The sequence below is a fragment of the Trachemys scripta genome, chromosome 11 (assembly GCF_013100865.1).
Source record: "Trachemys scripta elegans isolate TJP31775 chromosome 11, CAS_Tse_1.0, whole genome shotgun sequence".
In the NCBI taxonomy this organism is placed as follows: Eukaryota; Metazoa; Chordata; order Testudines; family Emydidae; genus Trachemys; species Trachemys scripta.
Window position 1 is genome coordinate 34,043,245 of NC_048308.1, and position 16,802 is coordinate 34,060,046.

General features: G+C 38.5%; 1 protein-coding gene across 2 annotated transcripts in view; it reads right to left on the reverse strand.

The window, feature by feature from the left end:
* Positions 1 to 1,924: 1,924 nt before the first annotated feature.
* Positions 1,925 to 16,802, reverse strand: part of GALNT3 (polypeptide N-acetylgalactosaminyltransferase 3) — a 50,278-nt gene continuing 35,400 nt past the window's right edge. Inside the window, exons 5-11 of one of the 2 annotated variants that reach the window (XM_034785704.1) lie at positions 16,388 to 16,622; positions 14,012 to 14,129; positions 13,364 to 13,564; positions 9,005 to 9,136; positions 7,907 to 8,008; positions 3,871 to 4,023; positions 1,925 to 3,274 (exon numbers count right to left, since the gene is read on the reverse strand). In XM_034785704.1, the coding sequence (XP_034641595.1) occupies positions 3,152 to 3,274; positions 3,871 to 4,023; positions 7,907 to 8,008; positions 9,005 to 9,136; positions 13,364 to 13,564; positions 14,012 to 14,129; positions 16,388 to 16,622 (1,064 nt within the window). In that variant the 3' untranslated portion in view covers positions 1,925 to 3,151. Of the gene's footprint in view, positions 3,275 to 3,870; positions 4,024 to 7,022; positions 7,128 to 7,906; positions 8,009 to 9,004; positions 9,137 to 13,363; positions 13,565 to 14,011; positions 14,130 to 16,387; positions 16,623 to 16,802 lie in introns of those variants that run through there. The other variant, XR_004647671.1, reaches the window with a different exon arrangement.

The window sequence follows — 16,802 nt, forward strand, 5'->3', positions numbered from 1 at the left end:
CAGCCTCCTTTGCTTGCTGGTAAGAGGGACCTGGAGTGGCAGCGACCTGCACAACCTCTTAAAGCCTTGGAGGCACCAACACATGTGCAGGTCAAACAGTGATGGAGGGAAGGGGGATGGAGTGAGCAGAGGGTGGGGCCTCGGAGAAGGGGCATGGCCTCAAGGAAGGGGATGGGGCAAGGGCTGAGCAGGGCGTGGGTTGGGGGTCCCTGAAAATTTTTAAATCAAAATGGGGTTCTTTGGGTTGCTAAAGTTTGAAAACCGCCGCTGTAACTGGAGGTTCTTCAAGATGTGTGGTCCCTATTTGGATTCCAGGAGAGGGAGCACATGCGCACCATGCATCAGAGCTGAAACTGGATAGAAAAAGCTTCTGTAGACTTAATTTAAAGGCTTCATATAACAAGCCATATTGCTAGGGTTTAAGTGGAAGTTCATTTATTGTGACAGAGCTTTATTGCATTAAAATAAAATTGATGGGTGATTTTTAAGCAATAGTTTAACAACATACCACTATTATTTCTATTATGGTTGTGCCTAGATTGCCAAATCAAGGTGTACAAATCTCTTATGAAACAGGGTTCTCTTTATTAAAATGTAAGTTCTGCATGCTCTTAGTCTCCTCAGATCTTGGACAGGGCCTAGTCTCTCTTTCATTTCCCAGACTAGGAATTTGCAAAGAGTAGTACACATACTCTTGGTTCTTGAAAGGGGATTTCTTGGCTGAAGAAGAAAACTCCACTAGAAAAGGATTATAGGAGTAAGAACATAAGAATGGGCCTACTGGGTCAGACCAAAGGTCCATCTAGCCTAGTATCCTGTCTTCCGACAATGGCCAGTGCCCCAAAGGGAATGAACAAAACAGATAATCACCAAGTGATCCATCCCCTGTCGCTCATTCCCAGCTTCTGGCAAACAGAGGCTAGGGACAACATCCCTGCCCATCCTGGCTAATAGCCATTGATGGACGTAGCCTCCATGAATTTATCTAGTTCTTTTTTGAACCCTGTTATGGTCTTGGCCTTCACAGCATACTCCAGCAAGGAGTTCCACAGGTTGACTGTGCACCGTGTGAAGAAATACTTCCTTTTATTTGTTTTAAACCTGCTGCCTATTAATTTCATTTAGTGACCCCTAGTTCTTGTGTTATGAGAAGGAGTAAACAACACTTCCTTATTTACTTCCTCTACACCAGTCATGATTTTATAGCCCTCAATCATATCTCCTCTTAGCCATCCCTTTTCCAAGCTGAAAAGTCCCAGTCCTATTAATCTCTCCTCATACAGAAGCTGTTCCATACCCCTGATCATTTTTGTTGCCCTTTTCTTAACCTTTTGCAATTCCAATATTTTTTTTTTGAGATGGGGCGACCACATCTGCACCCAGTATTCAAGATGTGGGCATACCATGGATTTATATAGAGGCAACATGATATTTTCTGTCCTATTATCCCGTCCTATTATCCCTTTCTTAATTATTCCCAGCATTCTGTTCGCTCTTTTGACAGCCACTGCACATTGAGTGGATGTTTTCGGAGAACTATCCACAATGACTCCAAGATCTCTTTCTTAAGTGGTAACATCTAATTTAGACCCCATCATTTTATATGTATAGTTGGGATTATGTTTTCCAATGTGCATTACTTTGCATTTATCAGCATTGAATTTCATCTGCCCTTTTGTTGCCCAGTCACCCAGTTTTGAGAGATCCTTTTGGAGCTCTTTGCAGTCTGCCTGGGTCTTAACTATCTTTAGTAATTTTGTATCATCTGCAAATTTTACCACCTGACTGTTTACCCCTTTTTCCAGATCATTTATGAATGATACCTTTCATTTATGAAAGGGGCAGTACAAGTAGTTGGCAAGGGGAAATTTGGAGGAAAACTTTGATTTAAAGGTGTTTAAGACCAGTTTATGTAATCAATTACCCAAGGGAGAACATAGGAAAAATACTGTACTTCTAAAACACATATGGAAGAATATGAATAAAACTACAATTGTGCATCCAGAGTATCACCAAACTATATTTGCAAATTTATTTTCTATTAAAAGGCAATATTTCATTATAAAATTCTGTAATGCAGTTGGACTCTCCTTCTGAATGATTAAAACCAGAAATCAGACACTCAAGGGAAAAACATAAAAGGAATTGCATATATGCATTAGAAACCCATACAGTATACACTACATGAATCACTAAGACAGGCAGACAAAACAGTAACATTTATTGACAGAATAAAAGAACAGTAATGAACAGAGTGCTAGCAACAAATAGTCGGTTTATGTTCTGCAATTTCTGAAAACCGACAAGTACAAAAAAATCTTCAGTTTAGGAAATCTGTGATAAATGGTAATGTGTATTGGATTCAAATTTAAAAAAAGCATATAAGATTAATACCAGGACAATACATATTTTCCATTTAAAGAATATATGAATTACATACTTTAATAAAAATTCTGAATGATTTTTTTCTTGCATTCAGCAAAGATTGATGTGCTAGAAATTGAGTGGGTTAAGATTTCCCATTGGCTTTATCTCTGGGTCCAAATATTGTTTTAAGTGTGTAAAATTGGAGAGAGAAGTGCTAAGAATGTTTTAAAATTTTTCCTTTCTCATTTACTTTTCTTTAAGTGAAACTGTCAGCAGAAAAGTCAAACAACTGAGTGCTAAAACAGTATTACCACTTATAAAGGCACAATAGTTTCCAGACACTGTACGAAGATCCACCTCCTAACCTTCATTGACCAGTTTTTCTGCAGTCATTACAAAATGAGAATATATAAAACCCTACACTTTATCCCAAAATAGAGGAGATTACAATATCTGTAAAATCAGTGGTTAACATATATAAAAAGCTAAGCTTATTGTGGAAATTACATTTCCAACATATTGTAAACATTTTTCCTACCTGTGGAGACCTCAAAATATTCTTTGGTATTTTCTACACAGACGCTTAAGGGATCTTTGCAACTGTGCAATTTTATATTTTTTTAAATAAGAAAATTGCTCTTGGAATATTTTACATTAGCTAGCTTTGTATCATTTTAAAAAATGAAGTGCGCATATATGGTCACAGTTTTAAAGTGGATATATCCTTTTCACAAGGCAGATGTATCCTTTTAACAAAATATTTCCTATTTATAAGTAGCTGTACTTAATTGTTTTGGCCAAAAACCCATTTTTGGAATAGATCTGATGGATTACATGATACCAGACTTGGATGTTCTCCGTTTCCCGTTAGGCACATATTTAATGCTGCATTATACAACAGTTGATCCTAGAGAGGAGAAGGGAGAAAAACAACAAAACAGCACACAGAATAAATTTAAATATTTTTTTGTAATTTTTTGCTAGTTTTTTAGGGTACAGCCCAACAGGTAAACTCAGAGACTGAAACCCTATTTATTCAAACAGGTAAAGCACCATGCAATAGCACAACAAACTGCCCCACATTGTCCCACAAATTTATATCAAGCTGTCAGGAAGGGGCCACTTCTAGGGATGAATGAAAAGTCCATTCACTATGCCCAGCTGATCCTTGGCATTTCCACCAAGAAAGTTCAACATGGGTACTAACGCACCAATTGTTTAAGTTTTTTGTGATGTGGACATTTCTCCGCTGGAACTGGACTGAGGCCATCATTTTACATTTGCCACAGCATAGCCAACAGAGTGGGCTGTATTTTAATCTGCAACCTAAAGGTGAAAATGTCTATACACGTTTTTTTCCCCAGAGCTGAGCTATCCATTCTTGTCTTTTGCTATAAATAAAGTCATGCTAACCCTGTAGCAACTCATAATTGACCAAAAAAAATCTTTCTTTCAATTAAAATAGATGCATCTTTATTTACTGCATAAATTTCTTGGATGTACCTTTCGAAGTTCCCACTTCTCTTCTCCAGGGGTGAAAGTTTTTTGACCTTTGTAGTTACAGACCCGAAGCTGCACTGGTCCTTGAGAAGCATACAGACAGAGCTCCTTCTGAATGTTATGTCGAATCTCAGAGTGTTCAGAGTATTCAAAGTACTATATAAATAAAAATTAAATACATTTTTACATATATTAGGTGGGAACAAGCAACCACAGCTACTAAATTCATCCCTTGAAATTCTATGACAAAAACAAGTCAAGTTTAAAAAATATATTGCATCATTCTAGAGAGACAAGGTGGGTGAGGTAATATCTTTTATTGGAGCAACTTCTGTTGGTGAAAGAGACAAGCTTTCGAGCTATACAGAGCTCTTCTTCAGATCTGGAAAACTAACTCAATAGCTTGTCTCTCTCACCACCAGAAGTTGGTCCAATAAAAGATATTACCTCACCCACCTTCTTTCTCCAATATCCTGGGACCACCATTCCTACATCACCATTGCATATAACATTAGATCATTCTGTTATCTAACAGTTTAAATATAGAATCCAGGTTCAAATATATCATGCATGTTATGCAAATATTTACATAAGTAAAATATTCATATAATACGTTTCCATGTAAGCGAAGTAAGTATTACAGCTAGTATTTTTAATTATTACACAAAAAACTATATTACAATCTTAATTCAGACCCCTGAATTATGATAGAATCTTTTATTACATGATCACATTACTATTTTTCCATAGGACCCTGCCTCATAAAAGGGGCCAAATTAAGGTTGCATGCACTACTTTAATTTTAGCATTAAAGCATAAATTTAGCACTTTTGATTACTTGACTTTTAATATATTTTTTCTATGTAATTTACTACCATTTTTTTAAAAAGCAACTGAAAACAAAATTTCATCATGTGGAAATGTACCGATTCCCACTTGGTTCATTAGCAGGGTTATAACCTTTATGTCCACAACACAGATCTCAGCCACTTGACTTCATAGAGTAACTGATAACAATAGTAGATTGCTGTCCTCTATGGAGGCTAGTCACTAAAAGGATACGTAGGCACACATTTTGCCAGTGTGTTTCACAACTATTTGATGACCACAGAAGAATGCGGAGATTCAGGAATCCTAGGTTATTATGGGAGTGTACTCTAGTTATTAAAAAAAATTCTACCTATGTCCCCACCTAAAACCTAGCCCTTCCAGCCAGTGCTTGTTACAGTTCCAGCCTCCTCTATTCTCATCTCCCTCATTATACCAGTCTGTTCATCAGCACCAAGTCACGGTCTCCCACACCCACATCTCCCCAAGGCTCTTCACCCCAGTCTCCCCCCCCCCCCCAACCTACACCCCTAAGTTTGGTTCTTCACTCCTATACACTCCAGTCAGTCAGCTTCCTCCTCCTCACTACCTGGGCCCTAGCAGGGGGGAGAATACAGGGAAAACAAACTGTCTCTTTGCACTCAGCTCCTGTACCCAACATCACAAAGGCTCCTGATCTCCAGGAGGAACAATTGCAGAGAAAGCCCTGTTCAGCCCTTGCTGACCTGGGATGCAGCATGCAGTGTACATGGAATATTCACAGAATTTAGCTCACAAACTCTAACGTATCTCTACTGAGCATATGCTTAACAGAGATTTTAGACACTCAAAAGTCAGCCAAATTTTGGCAGGTTTTTACAGGGATGGTAAAGGCACATCCCTGACATCAGTATGACCACCTTTCCATATTTTATGTACCTGCTCCAAAACACTGAGTTGCTAAATAGGGAGTTTAGTATTTTTCCCTAATCTCTTTTTGAGATATAGCTGTACCATATTTTGCTGAAATAAAAAAAATCACCTTGAGGCAGACACCCAGCATGGAAAATTTCAAACCAAACCAATAAAGTTTGGCAAAGTTTATAAGCAACAGAAAATGCACTGTTATCCTAGGAAGTGCTGAGCATCTTTAACTACACACATCACTACCAGCACCATCTACAATAAATACAGATCTTAAAAGAATTTTAACAAGATTCAGAATATTATGACTGAGCAGAAAAAATGTGGAATTTTGCTTCACTTCACCAAGACAACTTATTAAAGTAGATATGGCAGACTATGCCTTTGTGTAGCAGATCTTTTAATACCATGCTTTTGTTCCAAGCTTGTGTAAATTGCTGAAGAGATTAATATAGAATCATAATCCCTCAAGTAATATAGTGAATGGGATCCAGAGGAAAATGCTGTATAATAGAAAAGACTAACATAGCAAGTCAGCTAGCACAGACCTATAACTGCCCTTTTCTCATTTAAATTAATAGGGAAAATTTCCATTTACTTTAATGGTGCAGGATCAGACCCCCTAGGTTGTGCAGCTGTTAAACACTGTTAACAACTGAACATACCATAGATAACATCCAATGATTTTACTGAGAAAAAGAGGAAGAGAGAATTATAAAAAAAAAAATTGATAAAAGGAACAGGTACACCTCTACCCCGCTATAACGCGGTCGTGTGGAGCCAAAAATCCCTACCGCGTTATAGCTGAAACCCTGTTATATCGGGGTGGGGGGGGCAGGGCTCCGGCGGTGATTTAAAGAGCTCCGGGCTCCGCTGCGGGGAGCCCCGGACCCTTTAAAGCACCAGCGAGCCCCGTTGCCGCAGCCCCAGGGTAGGGGTGGCAGGGCTCCAGCGGTGATTTGAAGGGCCCGGGACTCCCCGCAGCAGCCGGAGCCCCGGACCCTTTAAAGCACCGCCGGAGCCCTGCTGCTACCGCGCTATATGCGAACCCATTATATTGGGTCGCATTATAGTGAGGTAGAGGTGTATCAAATCAGCAGTGAAATAACTTGTCAGGTACAACTATTTTTATTCAACGTACTGATGTTTACAGTGTTTCAGTAACATTTACTGCTAATGACTGTGTGAGGCAGCATTTAAGAAAGCAGCATAGACAGTTCTTTTTTGTTTTGTTTTTTAACACTACAGTAGTGGCTAGAGGACTCAGTATCAGAGATGCACTGTGCTGTAACACACATTAAAAGGCAATTCGTGCCCCAAGAGCTGTGTGTCAAGGAGAGCTCCTGTTGGGAAATTCAGCAATTTAAAATGTTATATTTCTCAAAATGCTAGATTTTTATTGGCACAGGGCAGACCACTCTGACCTCCCACTATGAGGCTGTAAGCATGACAGGGCAGGTAGCTCAGGTCTGGCTGTTCGATCACCCACTGACAGTTTCCCACCGGCTTCCTCCTTGACAGCGTGAGTCCTGGTGACAGAGAAAGAAGCAGTAGGAGGAAGAATAAGAGAAAAGAATCAAGGTAACATTTACAAAGGAAAAGTGAGGAAAAAGAAGTGTTTCTGTAGCAGAGAAGTCAAATGAGAAAGAACTGCAAGTTGCATGACAGAGCAGTGAACTGGTATCATGTGGCTGAGATATCTATTCTGTGCACTTTCTGCATGTGTCCAGAAATTTTTTCATCCAACTGCCCCTGTAAATTCCACTAAGGGAAGGCCTACTGAATAGCCCAGACTCAGAAATGGAGGTTCAATTCTTCCTGAGAAGATCGTTATACTAGAAATTTGCACCAACAATTTTCTAAATTAAAAAAAAAAAAAAAAGTTTCTCTGTAATACAGTTTGCAATTATTACAGTGTCAGCTTCTGCTATTATAGGTGAGGATACCCTATTCTTTTAACTAATTTCAAACCACTTCTACGGTAAAAATACCATTGTATGTGTATGCAATTTCTCACTTGCATGAATGCGCCTGGGTATTTGTCTGTCTAAAGTTACATGTGCAGTTTTTGTGCAAGCAATTTTGAAGATCTGAACCATAACAGTGAAAGATCATAGAAACGTCCTTACAATTTTTATATTTACTGTCCTCTCATGCAAGAATAATATAGGTAACAAAAACAATTAGCTTATCTTCATACTAAAATATGTATGCCAAAACTACTAGAAGGAAAGTTAAGCTTTGCATAGGGATATGTTATATCTGTGTGGATCAGCTGCGAAAGAAATTAAGTATAACAACATTTTACCTGGTTTCCCCCAAGTCCATGACAGGTATACATAATTAATGGTTTGCCACCGTGGTTATTTTCGCCAACATCTAGACATAGACGTCTACCTACATTTTTTAACTGAAGAAAACAAGTTATTTTTGCATATAACTACATTATTTAAAACTTGCCAACAATTAAAAAGAGTAAACAGCTATTTTACTTAAAGTTCTATCTTTAAATGTACAACCCTGTCCACACAAGAAGTTAAATCTTTGCTAGACTAAACCTCATTATTGTATTCTGATAGTACCCACAATAGGTTAGGCATTGTCCACACACTCAGGAAGACATATTCTCTATTCTGAACAGCTGGCAATATAAGAAGGCAAGCAACCTATTAAGGTTATATGAGAAAGCTAAAACAAAATAGTTTACAATAAACTTTAACTATTCCCAAATGCACCTGAACTTAGCCAATATTAGTAGGCTAATTTCTTATAGGACTATAACACATGAGAAGTAATATGGTGCAGGAAAACATGATGGCCTTATAGATAAGTGCTGAGAAAGAATCCACATGCAAGAGACAGTGTGGAAGGAGCCAAAGAGAGTTGTGGGAAAAGCTAAGCTAAAACAGGATTCTAGCACAGTTTCCCTCATCAGTTTGAGCAGGGATTTCTCTCTGAAAACCATGTTACAGACCATTTAAAGTTGCATTTATACTGACAATTTCTGGAAAATCTCTCACCATTTAATTAACACTGCTGCTGCAGCCACTTCAGAGCTAGAAACTGTAGGAGTACTAATGTTACTACCATCTGAACAGGGTTGTGAAACATCAGTCAAGTAAAAAGTGCACTTGTGGAGCTACATGTGCTAGTCATGAGGGAGATTTTCATAAAAAATACAAGTATACACAAGCTTAAAGAATGAGTCTAAAGAATGTTCTTCTAGCAAAATTTGGAGAAAAGAATTCCCACACTAGTCAGGGAAATTCTAGAATCATGCTAACAATAACTGAATTAAACTTGCTAGTACTGTTGTTTATACTACTTTAGGGTTGAAATCAGGCAGACTTCAGTGGTAGGATTATATAGTGAAACAGAAATTAACCAAAATTGGAAATACACTCACAAATCCAGATAATGGAGGATTCAGGTCTGGTACATATGCCTCAGGATAAACATTATTTAGATACCAAGTAAAATTTTTGCACTGTAGCCGCTGCCTTAAATCAAGTCTTTTTGAGATGTCTCCAAATGTGCTCTGTTGGGAAAAAACACCCCAAAACAATAACAAATTAGATGTATATAACTGTCTGGGAGATGTCCTGGAGAGTAGCACTAAACAAGTGTGTGAGTTTAATATTTAAATCTAAAAAAATACTGGGTTTAAACAAAACACAGCAATACATTTAATACATAAAAATTGCATCTATTAGACTTATAGAGACATAGCACCGTTGACCTCTTGCACACACTTCCAACTGCTACAGGCAGAGCAAACCCAACCCATGTTTCCTCTGAAGCAGTGCTGTAAGGGTCCTCAATGGCAACAGGGAGCAGGGAAACGTAATACTGATTACGTTAAGAAAATCCAACACATTATATTAGGTTAACAATAAATTAGTCTAGGTGTAAATGTGAGGCTGTCAAAGTAAGGCAATGTAGTGGAAGACACACACATATGCAGTGCAGTTTAATGCTGTGTGTATGTACAGTTCATGAAATAAAACACAGTATTAAACTGCTTCTGTTCTGATCTCCAATACAAAACTAATGAAGGAATACCTTCTGTTTGTTGCTAAGCAGAGAGTGCTGCTGTCAAACTGCGAAGGCATATCTAGTGGGGTGTGCATGGGGTTAGTCTTGACTTAGATAATAGAGTACAGAGTGTGCTTATAAAATCTGCAGATGACACCAAATTGGAGGAGGAGTTGCAAGCACTTTGGAGGACAGGATTAGATTTCAAAATGACCTTGACAAATTGGAGAATTGGTCTGAATTCAACAAGATGAAATTCAGTAAAGATAAGTGCAAAGTACTTCCATTAGGAAAGAAAAATCGAATGCACAACTATAACATGGGGAATAACTGGCTAGGTGGTAGTACTGCTGAAAAGGATCTGGGGATTATAGTGGATCGCAAATTGAAGAAGAGTCAACAATGTGATGCAGCTGCAAAAAAGGTTAATATCATTCTGGGACGTATTAATAAGAGAGTGTTGTATGTAAGACCAGGGAGGTAGGTGTCCCACTCTACTCAGCACTGGTGAGGCTTCGGCTGGAGTACTGTGTCCAGTCCTGGGTGACACACATTAGGGAAGATGTGGACAAAATAAAGCAAGTCCAGAGGAGAGCAAAAAAACAAACAAAACAAAAAAACTTTTAGAAAAACCTAACCTATGAGCAAAGGCTAAAAAAACAACTAAGCACATGTTTAGTCTTGTGATTGAGGGGAGACATGCTAACAGACCAAATATATGTTAAGTGCTGTTACAAAGAGGATGGTGATCAATTTTGCTCCATGTCCACTAAGTTAGGACAAGAACTAATAGGTTTAATCTGCAGCAAGGAAGGTTTAGGTTAGATATTAAGAAAAACTTTCTAACTATAAGGGTAGTTAAGCTTTGGAATAGGCTTCCAAGGAATCCCCGTGATCACCTAGCATCTGAGCAAGGGGAATGTCACCACTTCCAGGGAGCCCACCAGTTAAGCGCTGCCCAGAGCCCGCCTCACCCCCGTCTGGTGCACCAACCCCCTGCCCCCTCCCACACCCAAACTCTGCTGCTGGGTGGGAGGTGGCCCGAGACTGCCCCAGCAGCGGCCGGTGCGCATGGCGCAGGGGCTGCCTGAGCTGCCCCTGCCACTGCAGAAGTCACGGAAACTCACGGAATCTGTGACCTCCGTGACAAACTCGCAGCCTTAGTAATGACTTCTCGAGGTCCCTTCCAGCTTCACATTTCTATGAGTCTGCACCATGAGGAAGGTCAAGAAAGAATCAGAAATTGTATAGGAAATGAGAGAAGACTCTTAATCAGGGGCCCAAATAAGTTTTTGTTGTGTAAGGGATAAGAGACAGACCAACTGGCTGAAGGGGAAAAGTAGATGTTATATGATAAGTAAAGTCCAAAGCAATATTGAATGGCAACAAAATTGTTGCTGTAAGACCCCTCCCCCTCTTCATCTCTCTCTCTTCAACACACACACACACACACACACACCCTAAGTATTTGTATTTACTTTGGAGTGGTAATCACCTGTTTGGTAAATGTAATTAATGTATTGGCAACAAGTAAAATGAACAAGCCACTCCTGATAATAGCTGTAACCAAGTGCAAGGAACAGTTTCCAGCTATAAATCACATTTCTTGGGCTCAAACAACAAAGGAGCAACACAAAGCCCAAATGAACCTTAGAACAACAGAATAAAAGTCAATTAGTACAATGAATAATCAGTTTCTTTACAATATGCAATTAGCTAAGAAGGTTGTGTTTTAAATAGAAACCTGTGTGTTAAAATAAAGGGATATTGGACCAAATTAATTCAATAGTCAGTGGGGCTACTTCAGGGATAAATTTGGCCCAATGTTACTAAGCATGGTTCAACTTACAGCCTAAAAAGGTACACATGGACAAGATTCAATCTCCCACTAGATACTTTGTTAAAAAAAAATAATAAATGTGAAAATGCATCTAAACATATTATTCTATTTTAGATGTTTTACTGTATATTTTGATGTAGTACAGAGATTCTCAAGCTGTGATCCGGGGACTGTTGGGGTTCACAAACTATGTCTAAGGGGTCTGCGAAAGACAGACTGAAAACTAACTGAACAGAATTCAACTACACACACACACACACACAACCGATTTCCAAGGGGTCCGGACCTTCATTTGAAATTTCCAATGGGGTCCGCACCTCTATTTGAAAATGTTTAGGGGTCTGCAAATGAAAAAAGGTTGAGAACCACTAATGGAATAGATACGGTAGAAAACAATTTCAATTAAGTGTCAGTGTTTCTTCTATCTCAAGGCAAAGATATTTCAGTAGCCTGATGGTTGCCTGATAAATTTCCACTGTTCAGGCACTTAGGTATAGTTTTTCTACAAATTTTCCCTTCACAAATCATTTGCTTAAAAAAAAAAAATTTGCTTTATGAAAAAGTCACCAAATTTTGGTCAGTGAAACCATTTACCAGCATTTTCATAAAAATATGCCAATTCAATTTTTTTTTGCTTGCAAATGGCTGTCTCAGTTGAATTAATGAACAAAAACTTTTTTTGTGATGTAAAAATGGAATTATGCCATTTGGTAAAATGAAAGGCCTGCAAAAACTGTTTTTTGAGATAGCAGAAAAAACACGAGGGACAAACAAATCAAATTTTTCACGTTTTATTACTCAAACAAAAATATGTTTTTGATAATCAACATTTTTCAAACAGCTCTTTGATGGGGTTCAACCCCTTACCTAATAGGTGATAGGCAGACGAGCCAATTAGTGCACCTGTGATTGATAGATTAATTGCCTCCTGGGCTGAGGGTGCAGACTTAGGTAAGGATCATTAGGCACCTGAATCTTATAAGGAATCCAAGGAATTTCAGTAGAAAGAAGACTGGATTCTTCCATGGAGAGAAACCCATGGGGGCGGACAAAGATAGGGTTTAAGCAGGCAAGAGGCTCCACAGGGAGGAGGTTAGGTTCCGGTAGGGGAGGTTCTAAATTAGAGTAGTTAAAAGCACTTCAGTGGAGTCAAAGAGGGATCATTTCAGAAGAAAAAGGAGAAGCTGGGAGTATCTAGGAAGAAGCTAGGGGCCTGAGAACCAAAGGGAGGCTGTGTTAAGCACAGGGTGTGGGGAAACAGCACAAGGAGGCTTAGAGGTAGAAAGTGGCGCAGGGAAAGGCACAAGGAAACAGCAGCATGTCTGAAGGAGCACAGCTAGCTGCTTCATACAGGGTCCCTGGGTTGAAAGCCAGAGTAGAGAATGGGCCTGGTTTCCCCTAGTAGCCCCTGAGGAAGGGGCACGAAAGCGCAATGGAAAGCATATTAAGCCTAGGGTGAGACTGAAGACTGACCCCAAAAGACAAGCTTAAGAATAACCCCAAGCAGTTTTTGGATCTTGTTGTTACCCTGGAAGGGGACTTGGCTGGAGGACTGAGCCACAGAAGACCCAGTGAGAGGTATAACGGTCTACAGGACAGGCTGGTGACAAGGATCCCTTGCAGCATTGTACTCTGACACAAAGGTGTGGTGAGTACCCTATCTTACAAGCTCTAATTATAGGTCTTTAAAGAGCAAACAATCAGAATTCAAGAGCAAGTGAAACACCTATCTTTATTTACTAGATATTTGAGCAAATAAAACATTGTCCTGCCTAGTACTTTTGATTAGACTATCTAGAAGTCTTACATACTTTTGTCAACAAATAACTTTTGCTCACCAAAACTTTCAATGCAGCAAGAGTGATTTCTAATACCACCACCACCACCTACTTGTTTCACAATTTTTGCTGCTTCTATGTTTCTCCGGTAAAATATTTCTTTATATTCATCCATCCAGACTTCTGCAAGGCGAACTTGATTACGTGTGATCACTTGAGTGCCTTTTGGAAAAGTATGGGGGCTCTTGCTGCGAAAGACATGGCCAACAACAGAGCAAGGCATGATCTCCAATTGTCCACCACATTGCCATACCTGGTGATAGTATTTTTGTATAAGTCCATTGAAGTTATAATTTTTACAAGGTCTAAAAACAACATCTACTTTACAATTTTAATGTTTCATCTTAAACACCCAGGTAAGACCTCTAGTTGCGTTAGAAAATGGGATTTGTTAATCAAAACTCAAGTCCACAGGTGAATGTTGGAAGCATAAATTTTGGATATCAAATCCAAACACTTTCTTACTATAGTGAACAAGCCTATTATTTATTCTATTATTTTCTGCCCATAGATTAGTGATAGCTCAGTCTTCACGTTCTTTCAGTCCTTGACCTCTCTGGTGAATCGGTCAACTACGGCAAACGTCTGATACCGTGGTTTCGGGGTGGGGTGGGATGGGGGGCGGGGTTGTGTGTTTTTTTGAGGACACATTTACTGGACTGATGTAAGGCCAGACATATGATTATATCTCTAAACTTACTCTGAAAGACATTTCTATATTTTCACCTCCCCATATTTCCATTTCTTCATCATAGCTTCCAATATATTCAAAATAGTCTTTCGATATTGAAAAAAGACCTCCAGCAAAAGTAGGTGTTCTGCAAAAAGAGAAACCATTAAGTAAGTTACTGATGCAAGGTTTAAACTGGCTGAAGGGCTTCTCTACCTGGGGAAATTCACTAGCATAATTATACCACTGCAGTTATACTAGTGTAATTCCCTGTGTGCATATGCTTATTCCAGAACAACAAACTAAACTGGAAAAAGGCATTCTTATGCCAGAATAAGTGTTCATACAAGGAGTTATGCTAGAATAACTATAGCTGTATATTTATATCAATAAATTTTCCTAGGTAGACAGGTCATTAGTTAACTTTATGCATTTTTCCATCCCTGTAAGTAACTAAACTGTGTTGGCAGCACCTTGTGATCCAATGAACAGACAAAAAATTGCTGAAAAGGCAGAGAGCATCAGTAAAGATGTCTGGCCTTTCTCCAATGTACTGAGATCTTGAGATCAACCACTATGTGTGTTATTCCATACTGGTACTCAGCCTAAAGCCTGGCCAGGTCTGACTCTTCAGTACCGTGATAAGAAGCACCCCAGCTGTTCTGGAATTTGGGGGAGATGCACCTTTCTTTGTGGGTATTCTTCTACCAGAATTCAGTTATATTATCTCTGAGAGGGATTGCTCAGAAAAATTTCTTAAACCATACTAAAAAGGGTCCGTTTGCCCATTTGCCATCTTCTCGGTGATCCTTAATATTTTAATTCTGGCTTTATTCTGAAGGGTGCAACATCAGTTCATGTCACTCTGCGGAAGATGTAAGAAAAATAGTTTTATGCAGATGTGGAACTTTCTGGATCAGTAGCCATAAATAACTTTTAGGCTATTTCTCTCATCAGTTTAAGAGGTTCTTCAATTATATCAAAATGTTTGTGTAGCACATCTAAACTTTTATTTACAAAACATTTTGAAAGCCAAAAAAGTATATTCTAAATATAGAAATTATTATTATAGACATAGTAGTTGATGGATATGGGTGTCTGCCTTCTTTGTAAGATGATGAGCAGCACACACAACAAGCTTGTTTTCTCAGTTTGGACATTTTAACAAACTTGCCACCATCCACAAAGTCCCCACTTAAGGTTTTTTTTTTTTTTTTTGTAATTCTTGAAGCATTTCAAGATGTGAAATATGAGCAAACAGAAAAAGCTGATGCCCAGGCAGCAGAGCTAATGAAAAGTATTTATTTCCTCCTCTCTTTCCCCCCCACACCTTTTCAATGCGCCTATCATTCAAGTCTATTATACATTCCCACGATGCAAGGTACAAAACACTATAAATAGGCATATAATAATTAGCCATTACTAATGAGTTATGACAGACAAGACATCAAGAGTTCTTTAAGATATCAGGATGGATGGCACTTAAACAAACCAATGCAATGAACTTTAGAACTAAACACCAGAAAAAGAGAGAGAGAGAGAGAGAGAAAACAGAAAACATACTTGCATTTCAGGAAAATTTTCTTCACTCCACCCACATTTATACCCTATTAGTCCTCCTCTGTCTAGTTTTTCTGTTAACGTACATGGGATGGTTCTGCTATATTTTTGTTACCTTGCTGTGAAACAGTACTATGCCCCAGTATGAGTTTAAATAAGTGCCTTACAATGAGACAGGCTTCAGAGTAACAGCCGTGTTAGTCTGTATCCGCAAAAAGAAGAACAGGAGTACTTGTGGCACCTTAGAGACTAACAAATTTAAATTTGTTAGTCTCTAAGGTGCCACAAGTACTCCTGTTCTTCTTTTTACAATGAGACAGTTTCAACCAGTATACATTATGGAGACTGTAACTGTGTCTACACTAGCATTTTTCTCTCCAATTTCTTGTAGCTGCAGATCCACCATTGGGAGTTCTAGCATAGACAGGCTACTGGCATTCTAACCACCACATTATCTAACTCCATTCAGAACAGAATGAGATGATGTAGTAGTTAAAAATTTAACTGATAGAAGTGCTCATGTAGACAGACTAACACTGCTTCCATTGCTGGAAGCAATTATGGGAAATTACAAACAAAATCTACTGGAGAAGGACAATGTGTTTATATTTATCATTTTAAAGTTGTTTGTAAAAATCTGATTTGTAAAAAAAATAAAATCTACAGAAAATATTCCAATAAGTGAAAGATCTCAAATCATAAGATATTAAGACTTCTGATTCCAGTGCTGCTATTCCCATCCTCAGGCAAAGAAATGCTTTGTTTAGAAGTTGCTAATTAGAACTTTTTTAGCAAACCATTTGCAAAGTGAAGAATTTCAAATATTCTACAAGCTCAACTGTTTACCTAATTGGATAGGTTTCATCTTTTCTTCTTTTATTTTCATGTTCAGGAAGAGATTCCCATCCAAATGATAAACTCCAGTCAAAATTTCCTCTGTTATGGTTATGTCCATAAGGAGAAGGCTTGCTGAATTCAAAAGTATTAAGATCTATGGATGCAATATCAGGGCTTACAACAGCAGTGTAGTTCTCAGCTATTCGTGCCAACAATGGCTCTAACCAGCCATAAAAACATTCACCTATGGGAATGAGGGGCAGGAGAGAAAAGAATTAATTAAATGAAGCACTGGAATTTTTCTTCACAATGAAAGTATAATTAAGGGACTATTATTGAACAGAGTCATGTTTTGTAGAATCCACACTTTTTTTTTCCTTTAAAAGATTAAATGTTAGCTTAGAGGCACCTAACCGGACCTTGC